This window comes from Carcharodon carcharias, chromosome 9 (genome assembly GCF_017639515.1).
Source record: "Carcharodon carcharias isolate sCarCar2 chromosome 9, sCarCar2.pri, whole genome shotgun sequence".
Classification (NCBI taxonomy): domain Eukaryota; kingdom Metazoa; phylum Chordata; class Chondrichthyes; order Lamniformes; family Lamnidae; genus Carcharodon; species Carcharodon carcharias.
Genome location: NC_054475.1, coordinates 90930794 through 90948684, shown reverse-complemented (window position 1 = coordinate 90948684; position 17891 = coordinate 90930794). Strand labels below are relative to the sequence as shown.

Genomic DNA, 17891 nt, shown 5'->3' with positions numbered 1-17891 from the left:
GAAATAGGCCACCGGCCGCGATCGGCCCACAACCGCAATTTCACACTGGCTGGCCAATTAATAGGCAGCCAGTCTGAAATGCACGCTGAAACGCTCAGCGCTGCTGGGGTGGGGCAGGGAGAGGGTGGTTTAGTTTTAATTGCCATTTGCAGAAGAATATTACAAACTTTTGCCACCCTTTGTGAATAGAGTCAAGGCAAAAATGGAAGATATTGATTTGGGTATAAAAAACAGACCATGACAGGAAGGGGCAGAGATTGCATGTCTAAGTAGACCAACAGATAAGTCTGAGGTTACAAAAATAATAAAAGGACAAAACTTAAGGCTCTGTATTTGAATACACGTAGCATTCAAAATGAACAGATGGACTGATAATGCAAATAAAGATAAATAAGTATGATCTAATAGTCATTGCAGAGACAGGGCTGCAGGATGGCTTAGATTGGGACCTAAATATTGAGTGTTATGTGACCTTTAGGAAGGATAAAAAGCTAGGAAAGTTGGAGGGGTGTCTCTGTTAATTAAAGATGACATTAGCACAACTGAGAGGGATAACTTAAGTTTGGGAAACCAGGATATGGGAGCAGTTTGAGTAGAAATGAGGAATGATAAAGGCAAGAAATCACTTGTGGGAGTGGTATACAGCCCCCTTAACAATAATCACATGGTAGGACAGGGTATCAAAAAAGAAATAGTGGGAGCTTATCAGAAAGGTATGGTGATTATCATGGGGAATTTTAATCTACATATAGACTGGAACAACCAGATGGGCAATGGTAGCATAGATGACAAATTCATCTTATGTTTCTGGGATAATTCCTTAGATCAGCATGTTCAGGAGCCAACCAGGGAGTAGGCTATACTAGACCTAGTATTGTGCAACAAGATGGGCCTAATTAATGAACTCATTGTGAAAGCACCCCTAGGTAGCAGTGATCATAATTTGATTGAATTTTATATTCAGTTTGAGGGAGAGAAGACTGTGTCTGACTAGTATTTTAAACTTAAATAAGAGCAACAATGAGGGCATAAAAGCAGATCTAGCGAAAGTGAACTGGCAATTTAGGTTAAGGGATAGGTCAATAGAGATCCAGTGACAGACATTTAAGGGGATATTTCAGAATGCCCAAAATAAGATACATTACAACGAGAAAGAAAAATTCCAAAGGGAGAATCCACCATCTGTGGTTAACTGAAAAAGTTAGAGATAGTACCAAGCTTAAAGAAAAAGCGTATAATTGTGCAAAGATGGGTGGCAGGTCAGAAGATTGGACAGAATATAAAAAAATAGCAAAGAATGGCTAAAAGATTAATAAGGAGGGAAAAATTAGAATACAAGAGAAAGCTAGTTAGAAATATAAAGACACATAGTAAGAGTTTTGATAGATATTGTAAAAAGAAAAGAGTTAACTAAGTGAACTGCAGGTTGACAAGTACCCAGGTCCTGATGGATTTCATCCTAGGGTCTTAAAAGAAGTGCCGATGAAATAGTTGTTGCAGTGGTTCTAATTTTTCAAAAATCACTAGATTCGGGGAAGATTTTCCATTAGATTGGAAAACAGCTAACGTAACTCCTTTATTCAAAAAGGGAGAGAAACAGAAAGCATGAAATTTTAGGCCAGTTAGCTTAACATCTGTCATAGGGAAAATGTTAGAAACTATTTTTTAAGACATTATAACAGGGCACTTGGATAAATTCAAGAAAATTGGGCAGAGTTAATATGGTTTTGTGAAAGAGTAGTCATGTTTAACCAATTTGTTTAAGTTCTTTGAAGAAGTAGTAGATGCTGTGGATGAAGGCGAATCGGTGGATGTATTGTACTTAGATTTTCAGAAGGCATCATCAAAGGTTATTGTGGAAAATAAAAGCTCATGATGTAGGGGGTAACATATTGGAATGGATAGCTAAGAAGAAACAGAGAGTATGTATAAATGGCTAATTTTCTGATTGGCAGTATTTGATGAGTGATGTGCCACAGGGATCAGTGCTGGGGCCTCAGCTCTTCACTATTTATGTAAATAATTTGGATGAAGGGACCGATGGTATGGTTGCTAAATTTGCTGATGACACAGGTAGGAAAGTAAGTTGTGAAGAGACAACAGGAGGCTACAAAATGATATAGATAGATTAGGTGAGTGGTCAGAGATCTGGCAAATGGAGTATAAGGTAGGAGAATATGTGTTGTATGATATTGTATGTGCCTGTATGCCATTGTGATGTAAAGGTGCTCAGCAGAGCAAGGGTTAACGTGTGACTGAATAATAGCATCGCCAACTGTATGGTGTATAGTGTCACATGTTACTAGACTCAGCGAGAACATTCTGAAAGCAGTTGGCGACAGTTGGTAGCAGCACCATGCATGCCATTTACTGGGATCTGTACATAGTAAAAAGATTTACAATAATTGGTTCATGTTTAAACATACAAGTCTCAAGATCTCATCATTGAGACATCAAACAAACCCATAACACAACATGGTGCTCAGCAGTTGCACCATAAGACAACATAAGAAAGGTGGCATTTTAAACAATGAACCTAGAACAGTATCCCAAGTATCCCAAAACTAAAAACAGCTAAACCTAACTAAAGAGATGTGCACCTAAGAAGAAAAATTGAAGGGATAGTTGAAGGAGCTTTGCTATGGACTGAGAAGTTGAGGACTCTACCAAAGTGAGTAGAGAAGTCCATTGCAAGACCCTAAGTGGCACAGAGAAAAAAAGTACTCCGATCACAAGACAGGTGAGCAACATTACAAAAAACTCGCAAGACCCTGAGTGATGCTGAGTTAAGAGACACTTGGTTAGACCACAAGATGGTGAGCAAAACTACAAAAATTGCAAGACCCTGAGTGACGCAGAGCCAAATGATCTGTCTAGTCACACATTAACTCTTGCTCTGCCAAGCACCTTTACATCACAACAGCATGCAGGCACATACAAGATCATAGAACATACCCCTTTTTTCTCAAAAGAAAACTTTCTTCCCTTCCAACAGAGTATAACTATTTATGATGCAATTTTTACTTGCTATCCCTTCTCCCCTGCCTCAAGTCTCTGAATTTATAAATTTAGACAGTCTTGAGATTGACAGTTCTTCTGACAATGGTAGTATTACTCTGTGTTTCTGGTACTTAGTTATTACTGTTTGATTCGCTTTTTGCACTCCTTCAAGTTGCATTTCACTTTATTAACGGCTCATCTGCTTTTTTCAAAAAATGTGGGTTTGTTCCACTCCTTCCAATGGGAATGTGAACTCCATTCATTCCTAGAGTGGACCCGAATTTTCTTTTTCGGTGGTGTCTGCCACGTTCTTATTGGACGTATACATTTCACAAATGGAACCTTCATTTCCACTTGTTTCACAATTTCAGCCAAGCATTTGTTTGCTGTTTTATTTTAAGATCATTTTGCAAGTTTATGAATCTTTTCATTCAGCTCAGTGGTTCTCAGTATGTCTGAGACATCCAATGCCTTTTCTTCTCCTAGTTCCTTGTGCTTCAGTGATGGATTTATGTTTTCCAATCTTATTTCTGTCTTTTCTTTCTCTTCTGCAGCATAACTTTGTCCTTGTCTTTCATTTTGATTTTACTGTTGGCCAGGTCTATCTCTGGTGAAGTGTTAATTTGTTTCAGTCCTGTAATTGTGCTACTCATGGCTTCATTATCTGATCACAGCTTGGAAAGTTCTACAGCTTTTCCTTTCAATGCCTCTTCATTTTCATTCAACTGCTTCTTCAGCTCTTAAGTCTGTTTCTTGTAGCATTTGGCTTCCTCCTGGAAAATGGAACATTGCTGAGTCTTCACTGCCAACTGGTTCTTCGGTTTGTTCAGAATGATGTTAAATTCATTTTACTTCTCTACATTATTTTCCAAAGGAATAAACTTTGTCCTGAGGGATTCTTGTAGTGTGTGAAGATTCTTCTGCAGGTTTTCCTTTTCTTTGTGAAGCTCACTTGCTTCATCTTGAATTTCCTGTATTTCAGTAGTGTGTCCGCGAGTTTATTTTGCTGTGCTTCCACTCTGCTGTTTAAGACAGCCTTCATTTCTTCATGTTGCTAAATGGCTATGTATTCCATTTGCATTTGATCTTGAACAACAATCAACTGTTCTTTCAACTGTTTATTTTCTTGTTGACCTCTTACCGACTCACTCTGGGCTTCCGTGTATCATTTTGTTGCTACTGATAGTTCCAATGCAGCTTTTCCTAAAGTAATATTCAACTTCCTTTTTAGCCACTCATGTTTTTCCATGGCTACATATTGATTCTCCAAGAAGTCTTTCAGTGTCACAGCTTCTTTGCATGCCGTTTTTGCCTGCCATTTTGCCTGGCTGTATATCTAGTTGAGGTTTCCCAACTCCAATTGTCCTATAAACTAAAAATTGTCTCCTCCAAGACTCCCATTCTTAGGCCGTGTTTAACCCTTTCCGTAGCAAAAATGTGTCTGGCTCTTCTAATTTTCTGTCTATGGCCATTTGTTTTTTCTTGTAGTTACCACTTTAAATGTTGTTTCCTCTTTAAGACAGTCTGTGTAGTAACTCCTGCTTTGACTTGCCAACTGTGGAATTGAAAGTCATTATTTCCTCATGATATCTTTGTGTTGTCTCTGAAATTTGTTTGTTCAGATTTCGAAAAGCCTGGTTCATTGAAGACTTCAGCTTATCTTGCGTTTTCAAAGGTATATACTCAGCTTGAATCTTATGCTTCAACTCTTCCGGTTCAGCTCTGATGCAAACATTTTCCTATAGAACAGCTTCATTTCAAAATGCACTATTTTTAAGCTTTTCAGCTCCATCTCAGGCATTTCTTTCTTCTGCACTAAACTCTTTGGCTTGTGCATTTCATTGCACTGACATGGTCAGCAACGATCTTGTGATTTACTTGAATATTGTCTCCCTCACTCTGAGGCCTTCTGTTGTCCTCACTCTGGAGTCTTTTGTTGTCCTCGCTCTGGGGTCTTCTGTTGCCCTCAGTGCTTTATTGTGGGAGTGCTAGACTTTCTTTTAGGGTCTGCGCTCTCTACAACTTGGAGTTTAAAATATCTGTCAAAGACTTTTAATATCCACCAAATTTTTGTTGACTATTGATCTATATGTTGAATGTGGAGTTCTTCACCCACAAATGAGCCAAAGACAAATAAAAACTTATCAATTTGTACTTCTTCTGATTCCTTATTTAATGCTACAATTGTCCTGTAAACTAAATTGTCTTCTCCAAGACTCCCATTCTTTGGCCTGGTTTAGCCTTTTCCATAGCAAAAATGTGTCTAGCTATTCTAATTTGTTGTTTATGGCCATTTGTGTTTTCTTTTAAATGTTGTTTCCCCTTTAAGGCAGTCTGTGTAGTTGCTGTTTTTCTTTTCACTCAGGCTGTCTCTGCAGCTGTCAATTTTTTTTTCTTGGGAGTCTCCAGCACTATCTGGGTTTCGGCAGGCCCACTGGCGATTGGCCACTTTGTTTTTTTTACTTTTAAATTTGTAGAACTTTCCCCTTTTTCAAAAGGACAGCCACTGCAGTGATTTATTTTCTGGGTGATTCTTTCTCACCCCTCTTTTGGCTCTACAGGTCCTTCTTTATTGAACATCCCACACTCTGAGAGTTTTGGCAGATGCCTACTTTTTTTTTTGAAAGCCAAGAGCTGTCAACTCTGCAGGTTTTGTTTTCTTTCTTTATACTCTGTGTCATTTGTTTTAAACTCTTGAAAACAGCAGCAATTCTTTTCTTCTTCTCTACTGAAAAAGCTTTACTTTTCCTGACTGAAAGGGCTTCCCTGTCTCTGAAACTCTGCAGGCCTTTTCTTTTTTTTTAACTGTGCCTTGCAGGATTCTCTCTTGACTCTGCCAGGCGATGTATTTTTTTTACAGGATTGTTTTACTTGCAGCTGTCTTCCAGCTTCTCTATGGATATGCTGAGCCATGGGGACTGTTTGATGTATGGAGTCACGTGGTATTAGACTCAGAGAGAACATTCTAAAAATAGTTGGTGACAGTTGGTGGAAGTTGGTGACAGTTGGTTGAAGCACCATGCATGCCATTAAATGGGATCTGTACATAGTTAAAGATTAACAATAAATGGTTCATATTCAAACATACAAGTCTCAAGATCTCATCATTGAGACATCAAATGAACCCATAGCTCAACATGGTGCTCAACTGTGGCACCATAACACAACAATGTGAGGTTGTCCATTTTGGCGGAACAAATAGAAAAGAGGTATACTATCTAAATGGTGAGAGATTTCAAAGCTCTGAGATGCAGAGGGATCTGGGTGTCCTAGTGTATGTATTGCATAAAGTTAGTATGCACGTACAGCAAGTAATTAGCAAAGCTAATAGAATGTTATTGTTTATTGCAAGATTTCAATACAAGAGTTATGCTTCAGTTATACAGGGCATTGGTGAGACCACATCTGGAGTACTGTGCACAGTACTGGACTCCTTATTTAAGGAAAGATGTAAATACATTAGAAACAGTTCAAAGAAGGTTTACTAGATTAATACCTGGAATTGGAATAGGCTTATGGTCTTATGAGGAAAGGCTGGACAGGCTAGACTTGTATACGCTGGAGTTTAGAAGAGTAAGAGGTAACTTGGTTGAAACATATAAGATCCTGAGGCGACTTGACAGGGTGGATGTGAAAAGGATGTTTCCTCTTGTGGAAGCATCTAGAACTCAGGGTAACTGTTTTGAAATAAGGGGTTGCCCACTTAAAACAGGGATGAGGAATTTTTTTCTCTCAGAGGATTGTGAGTCTTTGGAACTCTCTTCCTCAGGAAGCGGTGGAGGCAGACTCCTTAGTAAATCTACATTGCGCGCCATACAAGGCCAATGTATTCTTCCCAAGGAGTGCTGTCCAGTACTCTGTAGTCTAACTAGAGCTTTGCATAGCTAAAGCATGATGCCTACCCTCTTGTACCTGGTCCTCTAAATATAAAAGCCACCATTCTATTGGCCTCTTTCATTATTTCCAGTACCTCTTCATGACATTTTAATGATATGTGTACCTGGACTGCCAAGTCTCTTTGGATCTCTTAAATAAAACAGAAAGTGGTGAAAAAAACTCATCAGATCTAGCAGCATATGTGAAGAGAGAAAGAGTTAACATTTTGAGATGAATATGATTCTTCTCATTCTTGACTTGAAACATTAACTCTTTCTCTCTCCACTGATGCTGCCAGACCTGCAGAGTTTTTCCAGCACTTCCTGTTTTTATTTCAGACTTCCAGAATCTGCAGTATTTTGCTTTTGTTCTTTGGGCCTCCACTTTTTCTAGTTTTTCACCATTTAGAAAGTACACAGATTTATCCTTCATAGGTACAAAGTGGATGACCTCACATTTGCCTACATTGAAATCCATTTGCAACAGCTTTACCCATTCACTTTATCAATATCTCTTTGTAATTTTATCCTTCTGTAAACACTGCATACAACACTGCCTATCATTCTGTCATTAGCAAATTTAGATATGTGGCTATTTATCCCATTATCTAGATTGTCAATAAATACAGTGAATAATTGAGGCCCCAACACAGGACACCACTAGTTGCATCCTGCCAATTAGAGCACTTCTTCATTATTCCAACTTTCTGTCTCCTGTCAATTTGTCAATCTGGTCAATAATTTGCCTTCAATTCCATAAACTTCACCTTGAGCTAATAGTCTTTTGTAAAGGACTTTTTAAAATGCCTTATGGAAGGCTACATAAATAACATCCATAGACATTCTGCTGTTCACCAATTTAGTCAACTCTTCAAAAAATTCAATCAGGTTGATCAGTGATGCTCTACCCTTTACAAACCCATGTTGTCTGTCTCTAATTAGCTGAAACTGTTCAAGGTGTTCAGTCATCTAATCCTTAATTGGAGACTCAAACAGTTTCCTGACAACAAATGTTAAACTATAATTTCCTTGTTTCCTTTTGTCACCATCCTTAAGTATTGCAATGATATGTGTAATTTTCCAAACTAAAGCAATAGTTTCCAAATCATGAGAACTTTGGAAGATTATAGTTTTGATTTCTGCAATGTTTTTACCTGTTTCCTTTAAAACCCTGAGATGGAATTGAGCTGCTCTGAGAGATTTGCCACTCTTTAACATCATTATTTTCTAAATTACTGTTAGTTTGCTTTCATTAATTTTGGGCATTTCCTGTCCCCCATTTATCATTGCTGATCATGTTCTGTACAACAACAATAACAACTATAACTATGTAGTGCCTTTAACACAATGAAACAGCCGCAGGATTGTTGTTAAAAAAAATTAGACACCGAGCTACATAAGGATATAGTTGGGTAAATGGCCAAACGTTTGGTAAATACTGACACAAAGTAATTATTCAACATGTCCACCATTTCCTATTTTCATTGACAGTATCAGCTTTATCAGTTTTATCACCCACCCTCTTTTTAATATAATTGTAAAAAAATTTTGTATTGATTTTGATATCCTTTGCAGGTTTCTTTTCATATTTGCTTTTTGAAGCTCTTACCATCTATTTTGCCATCCTTTCTTGTTCTTTGTATCTTTCCCTCTATGGGTCTGCTCTATTTTTTGCATATTTGTAAGCTTTTTCTTTTTGTTTTATGTTGTCATTTACTTCTTTAGTTGTCATTTTTTGCAAGTAGAGCTCTTGCCTCTTACTCCCACTGCTTCTGTTGTTTTGCCATTAAGAGATTTGCCCAGTTTACTCGGACAGTCTCATCCCATTGAAGTCAGCCTTATCTAAATCTGAAACCTACGTAGCTGTTCAATGTTTCTCCTTTTCAAACATTATGTTGAGCATGCTTGCTATTAGATGATTGTTCACACACTGTCAGGTTGTTAACTAAATCTTTACTCATTACTAGATCTAAAATGATATGGCCCCTTGTTGATTTTAGGAAATATTGCTGCAGAAAACTATCCCAGACATACTTAAGAAATTCACCGCCTTTCTAACATGTTTTAGACTTCTTATCTTAATCTATATGAAAGTTAAAATCCCCCATTAAAATCATTCTACATTTGCTACATGCCTGTCCAATCTCTGCAATTATACAATCTAGCACTTCACAACATACATGTTGTGAACAGCTTCCACTACAGTCTTAAATCCTCTTCTATTTTTTAATTCTACCAATAAAGCCTCCCTTATCTGCTTACCTCTTGCTACATCCTTACTCATCATTTGAAGTGATTTCATCTTTAATCACTAAGGTTACTCCTTCCCCTCTACCATTTTCACTATTTTTCCTGTAGGCGTTATAACCTGGTATATTTAGTTCTCGGCCCTAACATGTCTTGCAGCCATGGCCAGAATTTTACATCCCGTGGGTGGGCGCGTGCCTGACCCAAAAGGGCGTAAAATCGCATGAAATATTTTGCTTGCAGGCGTACCCAAAAGTCAGAAGAGCACCCGCTGACAAGCGGGCAATTAAGCTAATTAACGGCCCAATTGTAAGCAATTTTTCATGGTCCGTCCAAGCATATGGTTGGTGGGCTGGCCAATCAGCCAGGTGGCTTTACACTTTTGATAAAACCTCATCCAAGTGCGGGATGAAATCTCTGTTAGGATTTAAATTAAAAATAAGTATCTCGGAACTTTTTTTTATGAGGTCTGTCTTCAGGTGCTTGATTGCGCTGCATGGACATTTTTTGCAGCCTTTTTGTGCTTTCTTTTATTATTTCAGAGTTTGCAGCTCCCTGAGGCATCTGTCTGCCTTCAGGGAGCTCAGTGGAAGCATTCACCCTGCATCCGCAGTGATGTCGGCGCCCGCCCTCTTCCCGCCCCCACCGACAACGCTGAGCCTTTTTCAAGGCCCGTTTCGCTCTGGCTGGCCAATAATTGGGCAGCCAGCATGAAATCGCAGTCAGGGGCCAATCGCAGTCAGGGACAATTTCCAGTCCGCTCCCGGGCCTGCCAATCGCACACACCCGACGAACGCAAAATTCAGGCCCATGTCTCAGTAATGGTACCATGTCACACCCTCCAAATTGTATTTGCACCAGCAATTCATTCAATTTGTTTCTCGTATAAAGAATGCATATTTGGGTTGCACACCGTAACCTGTCCTGCTCCTTTAGTATTTTACTTTTCTTCTTTCTTGCTTCTGGTTTAATTATTTTACATCTTTTAGTTTTTCCTGTTCCTGTGGTGCTTAAAGCACAATTTCTAATGGTTACTCTACTCTCGCCCTTTTAGTTTATTTTGAACTATTATATATCCTACCTTTTCCATCTGAGCTCTCCCCCTTCATCATTGAACGTACCCCTCCCCCTCCCTCCCGTGCTCCCACCCACATACTAGTTTAAAGTCCTTGTGACAACCCTATTTATCCTTTCCAATAACACGCTGGTCCCAGCCTCTTTCAGAGGCAACTCATTCCAACAATGCAGTTCCTTGCTATCGCAATATTGATGCCAGTGTCCAATAAAATGGCATCCCTCTTTTCGAGACCTTCAGCCTCAGGTTCATCCCCCTGATCTGTTTGTCCCTACACCATTTGCAAGTGACTTGAGTAATAATCCAGGGATTATAACCTTTGAAGTCCTTTTCTTTAATTTTGCTCATAGCCCTGGTACTCTCCAAACAGAACCCCTTGCCTAGTCTTTCAACTCCTATCTATTTCCCGTTCACCACTAGAATATGTGCATCCTAATTATTACTACAGAAGCAACATGTGTAACTGAAGCTTTCCCATGTCCGTTTGCATACACACTTTGGCTGACAATCCAGATCTGAACCCATCACTTAATTTCCATTTTATTAGTTTTCTCCTCCTTTTACTTCATTTCTCTCTGCCCCTCCTAGAATTCTCTCTCATGTTATTGTGCCACTTTTCATTTCTCTTCTCTTGGGTATTTTGCTTTCCTAAATCCTTACCCCTAAGCCTTCAGTACTCCTCAACTTTCCTACTCCACCATCGCAGGTTTGACTTCCACTTAGGTAACCCTACAATTTGCTTCTGTGCCTCTCTTAGCAATCTCCAGAGAACTCATCAAGGCACTCTTCACTGCCCTCTCACAAGCAGCAACCAAAACTGTTCCATCCTACTCTCTCACTGACCTTCCCGCCCAGCAAACCTGCTAGGGCTGATCTTGCCAATCTTCTCCCTATCCAATTCTCCCTTCCCAGTGCTGACGCTGTGGACTCGGCCATTAATTCAGAGCTCACTGTCCCCCTCCGCATCTTCCTCCAGAATGTTTGTTCACTCACGAACAAAGCACTTGCACTCCACAATCTTATTGTGGATGATTACATCAACCACATGGCCTTCACAGAAACCTGGCTGAGAAGTGATGACACTTTCTCCCTATTTGAAGCCTCCTTGCCTGGCTATACCCTTCACCACTTTCCACCTGCATATCGTCGCAGTGACGGCCTGGTGAATATAACCAAAGTCACCTTGGTCTGTCCCCATAATCCTCTAGACTTTCTGCACCTTTGCGCATCTCACCTGGTTATACCCTCTCACCTCTCATTTAAAATCCTGATTCTGTACTGCCCATCCAAGTGTCATGCCAATTTATCCTACTGCTTTCCTCCCACAGCCTCTGTACCTAGGGCTTCTCATTTTTGGTGATGAGATCATTTTTGATTTTACCTTTGTCTCAATTAATCATGTTCTCTCTCCTCTGAGTTCATTGTCCTCTTCTCCTTTAATCTTCCTGCTCCAAGGTATGATGCTTCACATTCTGGTTGTCCATCTGACACTTTTTATCCTTAACCTCACGGGTTGGATATACATTGTACTTGTTTGGTAGCATCAGTTTCTGTAGGTCCTCATTCCCTATCTCACCTCTGAGCCCTTACTCATCATCCAGTTGGTCACACTAACCCCATTTTAAACGAGCACTTCTGTACAAGATGTGACAGAAGTCTGTGGAGCAAGCTGTCCAGATATTGCTCCCCTAAACGATAACACTGGGGAAAAAAGTTAAATGCTACTATTTATTCAATTACTCTCTAATTTTATCAGAAATAAATTTAAGATTTGTGCCAGATTTGACATAGAAAAATAAGTTCACTCACCAATGGCTCCTCCCCTTCTGCAGTTGCCACTTAAGGTACTCTTTACCTCTTTCCATGACACTTGCATTCCCTTACCTTGGGGCTCTCTGAGGCCTTTTCCATTTGATTCATAACTTATTTTTCATTCATTTTTGGAATGTGAGCATCACTGGCTAGGTCAGCATTTATTGCCCATCCCTAATTGCTCTTGAGAGGATAGTGGTGAGTTGCCTTCTTGAAAATCTGCAGTCCGTCACCCACAATGCTAATAGGGAGGGAGTTCCAGGATTTTGACCCAGCAAAAGTGAAGGAATGGCGATATATTTCCAAGTCAGGAATTTGAGTGCCTTGGAGGAGAACTTCCAGGTGGTGTTACCATGTGTCTACTTGCCCATGTCCTTTTAGGTAGAAGAAGTTGCAGGATTGGAAGATACTGTTGAAAGATCTTGGCGAGTTGCTGTACTGCATCTTGTCAACGGTACACCCTATTCCCACTGTGTGTGAGGGAACGTTTGGGGTGCTGATCAAGTGGGCTGCTTTGTCTTGGATGGTAATGAGCTTCTTGAGTGTTGGAACTACACGTATCCAAGTACTCTATCGCACACTCCTGTCATGCGCCTTGTAGATGGTGGCTTGTAGATGACTTTGGGGAGTTAATTATCACAGAATACTCTGCCTCTGACCTGCTCTTGTAGCTACAGTATTTATATGGCTGGTCTGATCAATGGTAACTCCCAAGATGTTGATGGTGGGGGATTCAGCAAAGGTGATGTCATTGAGTCAAGGGGAGATGGTTAGTTTCTCTCTGGTTGAAGATGGTCATTTCGTGGACTTGTGTGACGCAAATGTTACTTTCCATTTGTCAGCCCAAACCTGAATGTTATCCAGGTCTTGTGGCATGCAGACACAGAGTGCTTCATTATCTGTAGAGTTGTGAATGGCACTCAACTCTGTGCAATCGTCAGCAAACATCCCCACATCTGACCTTATATTGGAGGGAAGGTTATTAATGAATGAGCTGAAGATGGTTGGACATAGACATTGCCCTAAGGAACCGTTGCTGTGATGTCCTCTGGCTGAGATGATAGGCCTCCAAAAACTACAACCATCTTCTTTTGTGCTAGGTTTGACTCCAGCCAATGAATAATTTTCCCCCTGATTTCCATTGACTTCAATTTTGAATTACAATCAAGATCACTATACTTCCCTCTTGTTGACCCTACATCTCGCACCCCCCCCCACTTCCTGTTCGCCGCTTCCCTGTCCCAAAGCCTCACAGTCGGTGAGGGCCCATGAGATGAGCGGCAAAAGGCAGGAAGAGCAGCTATGAGTTGCAGTGTTGCAAAGGTAAGCCGCAAGCTGGAGAGGCGGCGAGAGAGATAGTCGGCAGCGACCGGAAGAGTCAGCATGAGGGAGGGTTGACAATGACTGGGAGGGTCAGTGAGAGGGAGAGTCGGCAGCAACCTGGAGAAACAGCGAGAAGTGCTGGCAAGTGGGAAGATCAGCAGTGACCAAAGGTTCGGTGAGGGAGAGTCAGCAAGAGAGAAGGTGGGCAGCAACTGGGAGGGTCAGGAAGCAGGAGAGACCTTCACTTCAAAATTGCACCAATCAGGTCACACAATCCTATGTCAGACCCAGTTTGAAATGATGTTAAAACAAAATTCCCAACACTAAATGTGAATATGGGTCCTATTTACTGACTGTTAAAGCAGGGTGGCTTAAATGGGGATACTTAACATGGAGGCATACTGTATGTCCTCGTGATCTTGAGCCACTCTTTGTCATGGACATTTAAGTCCCCCACCCAGCCCTGTGCCCTAGCTACCTTCATTGTTTCTTCCAAGTGCTGTTTAACATGGAAGAGTATTACTTCATCAGCTGAGGAAGAGCAGTAAGTGATAATCAGCAGGATGTTTGCTTGCCCGTGTTTGATCTGATATCATGAGACTTTGTTGGGTCCGGAGTCAGTGTTGAGGACACCCAGGGCCACTCCCTCCCTACTGTATACCATTATGCTGCCACCTCTGGTGGGTCTGTCCAGCCAATGGGACAGAACATATACAGGAATGCTGATAGAGGAGTCTGGAATATTGGCTGTAAAGTATGGTTCGGTGAATATGATTATGTCAGGCTGTTGCTTGACTAGGCTGTGGGACAGCTCTCCTAATTTTGGCACAAGTGCCAAATGTGCTGATATTAGTGGTTACTTAGGGTTAGTGATAGATGTTACTTTATGGGGTCAACTGGGGAAGGTGTTTTTTGGTCACTCCTGGTACCTAGGTCAAAGCTGGGTGGTCCATTTGATTTTATTCTTATTTGACTTTCCTGTAGCAGAATAAAATGAGTGACTTGCTCAGCTATTTCAGAGGGCAGTTAAGAGTCAATCACATTGCTGTGGCTCTGGAGTCACATGTAGACCTGACTGTATGGGTAAGGATGGCAGGTTTCATCCCCTGAAGTATAATGAACCAGATGACAATCTGGTAGTTTTATTAAAGAGATTATCATTTTATTTCAGCTTTATTAATCGAATTTAAATTTCACAGTTGCCATGATGAAATTTGACCTCATGTCTCCAGAGCATTAATCTGGATCTCTGGGTTACTAGTCCAGCATTGCCACTGTGCTATGGTTCCCTATAACTCTCCTTAACTCTTCTGCTGCTCTACTGCTCTGCTCCTGAACTCCCTCAAGACCGCTTTTCTTGACCTTCAGGCTCTGTCATTCTTTCTTGAAGCTGACCTTTGAAAGCTTGTTACCAGCCAATCTACCTCAGTTCGTGCTCTGACTTTCCACTCTTGCTGACTCTCTGTCACCAATTTTACTTATTGATCTCTTGCACTGTTTGGCCTCAGGCTTGCTCTGCAGTTTGAAGCAGGGCCTCAATTTAAGATTTCATCCAAAATCCAATAAAGCTTAATACCACAACCTTCTGACACATACCAACACAAACCATTAGGACAGCAACAGGGTCCTTATTTTACTTGTTGGATAAAGGATATTACAGAAGGGTATTGGAATAAATTCAACCACTTTCTATCTCTTTTAGGATCCTATGAAAGAGGAAACTCTGATGCTAATCTCCAACGTGCTGAATGTGTACCTGGAAAACGGTCAGATGAAATCGTTCACCTTTGACAGCAGAACAACCGTGAGGGTAAGAGCAACTGAGAAGAACACAGGAAACTTAAATCCATAATCATTTTTAACTAGCATACAGAATTGCCTGCCATCCCCATTCCACCTCTGGGCAGCTTTGAGATGGGTTGGGGTTGGATTTGACTTTTTATATCCCACCCAATCCCAACCCATTTGTTTTTGGGAGCCAAAATTAACCCCTAAGATTCTACAAAATGCACCAATTAACACCAAGTAACATGTCAAAGTAAACATTTTCAGTGGAGAGGTACTCCCCCCTCCATTTACACCCACCCACCTCCACCTTCAACTCTCACATTCAGAAATTTCAAAATTATAATTGTTAATTTCTAAATTAGCCGCTACCACACTGCCAGGTATTTTATTTTCATTTTTTATGTTATTTAGTGCTGGGTATATCTGCAGATAAGCTACACTTTCATATAATTATTCTTATGTCATATATTTCAGGATCTTCTGATAATTTTTTGCACAGAAAGGTTTTGAAAAAGTTATCTTTAAATGTTGTATTTTAAACCATAGTACATGCACATGTTAAAAGGTTCTGCAACAATAGGTAATTAGGATGCTAAAGATTTCACTTTGATGTTGTTTTCCATAGATTGCAAATATTGAGCAATTTGATAACCTGTCTTGGAAATTGAATAACAATTCATGCTGTGGTGTTGGAAGTCATTGATGCTTTCTAATTATGAACAAAGGAAGATAAAGCACTAAGGAATAAAACTTTGACTTTTGTGATAATATAAAATGGGTGATAGCGAGCTGATTATCACCTCTCAATGGAAATAAAAATTGGGGAGAGATGTAAAATGAGCTGCTAACTCATTATCATACATCTAACATTATTTCACAAAGTAAGGATGTACCTTAAAAGCAGAGACATAGGCCCAGATTTTCACCATGACGGAGAACTCTATCATGGTGAAAATGGCAAAAGTGGCCTAAATATGGCAATTCCCATTTTCACAGGAGTGGTAATGGGGTTGGGGTGCATTTAGCACATGTGTGTTTTAAGGAGGCAGCTGGCTACTTAAATCATTGACTGCCTGCACTCAGTTGGGATTTTGGTAGTCTTGGAGTGTGAAACCTGAAGTGTGAAGAGAAGCGAGATTTGGCAGGATTTCCTGCACCCGCCCGCCGCCGCGATCTTCTGGTCCCACCGCAAGTCAATGTGCTTCTGGCTGGGGCGCCGCCTTACCCTCGGCGGGTCCCACCTACGACGGAGCTAGAAAATCCCGGCCCTAGTATGAATTTTGTGGATTAATTTGGATAGCCAGGGTACTCCTTTGGAAAGTAAATGAACCCTTATAAGGGATTGTGAACTTGACTGAAATCTTTGCTGTTAAAGGCTTCATTTAGTGAAAGATTGTAAATGTAGTAAACGACTTTTCATAAATAAAGGTTTTTTTTTTCAACAATACAGACTACAATAGAACTTGGAACTTTATTTTATAAAACTTTTATTTTATCTCATCTCTGCATGAGTCCAGAGGTCTGCCCATGCTGGATATTGAGTGAGTTGGCATGGTAGGTATAAGGGCAAAGGGTGGTGGGTGTGGGCATGGGTTGACATGAGTTGCCACTCAGTTGGCATAGATGCTATAAAGGACCATGGGGGTGGGTGGAGGGGCATAGGTAGGTATGGAGGGTATGAGGGACCATCGGGTGGTGGAGGGGCTTAGGTTGTCTTGGAGGATATAAGGAGTTATGGAGTGGTACAGGGCATGAGGTGGCATGGATTGGGGCATTGGGAATGTGTGGGGGTGAGGGCTGGAGGGATGTTTCATGATTTATTCTTTATTTTTAAATTTTGGACACAGTGCTGGATCCCCAAGCCAGGCCTTCCACCCACCCCGCCTCTTCAGTTCTTCCGGGGTCACCCACCCTGACTTTAAATCCTGCCCTAAGATAAAAGCAAAAAACTGCGGATGCTGGAAATCCAAAACAAAAATAAAAATACCTGGAAAAACTCAGCAGGTCTGACAGCATCTGCGGAGAGGAACACAGTTAATGTTTCAAGTCCATATGACTCTTCAACAGAACTAATGAAGCAGAAGGAGTTAACTGTGTTCCTCTCTGCAGATGCTGCCAGATCTGCTGAGTTTTTCCAGGTATTTTCATTTTTGTTTTAAATCCTGCCCCTTGGACCAAAAATCTGATATTAAGGCAGACATTTTTAAAGGTCGGGTTCGTGAAGCATGAGTTCTCCTGACTTGTGGGTGAAAATTTGGGCAATAGACAACCGTTTAGATTTTTAAAAAGAAAGCTGTGTGACCCTTCGGTGTGATTCGTGAAGTTGGAAATGCTGGTGTACGGTTAGAAGCCATTTATTTAAGTCAAGTAACACAACCCACTGATGTGGAGAAATGCGGCATGTTCTGTATTTTGTATCATTATGCAAAGATAAGTTGTCCTGATTGAATTAAATTAAATATACTCTGTATATTCACCTTACTGTGAAATAAAGCTGTCTATTGATTTGCATCTGACTTTGTCTCACCAATTGCTTGCTTGGTTTCCCTTTTGAGAAATTGAAGAAGCACATGTGCAGAGAGCATGAATATTACCATTATCATACAACTACAAGGGTAGTGTCAGTCCATTCCCATAAAATGATGCTTGGACCACTTATGGGATCAATGGATGCTGCTAAACTCAAGGAGCTATCAATGGAAGGCCTGAATTTGCAACATCAGCTTTTTTAAAACTTTGTCACATTTTGCTAGCTTCCTAGGTTTGTATGT

At 40.6% G+C, this 17891-nt stretch overlaps 1 protein-coding gene across 1 annotated transcript in view; it reads left to right on the top strand.

The window, feature by feature from the left end:
* The window catches only part of frmpd3 (FERM and PDZ domain containing 3), a 223975-nt gene that overhangs the window by 105694 nt on the left and 100390 nt on the right, over window positions 1-17891 (top strand). Inside the window, exon 5 of the mRNA XM_041196152.1 lies at window positions 15035-15142. Coding sequence (XP_041052086.1) covers window positions 15035-15142 — 108 coding nt within the window. The remainder of the gene's footprint in view (window positions 1-15034; window positions 15143-17891) is intronic.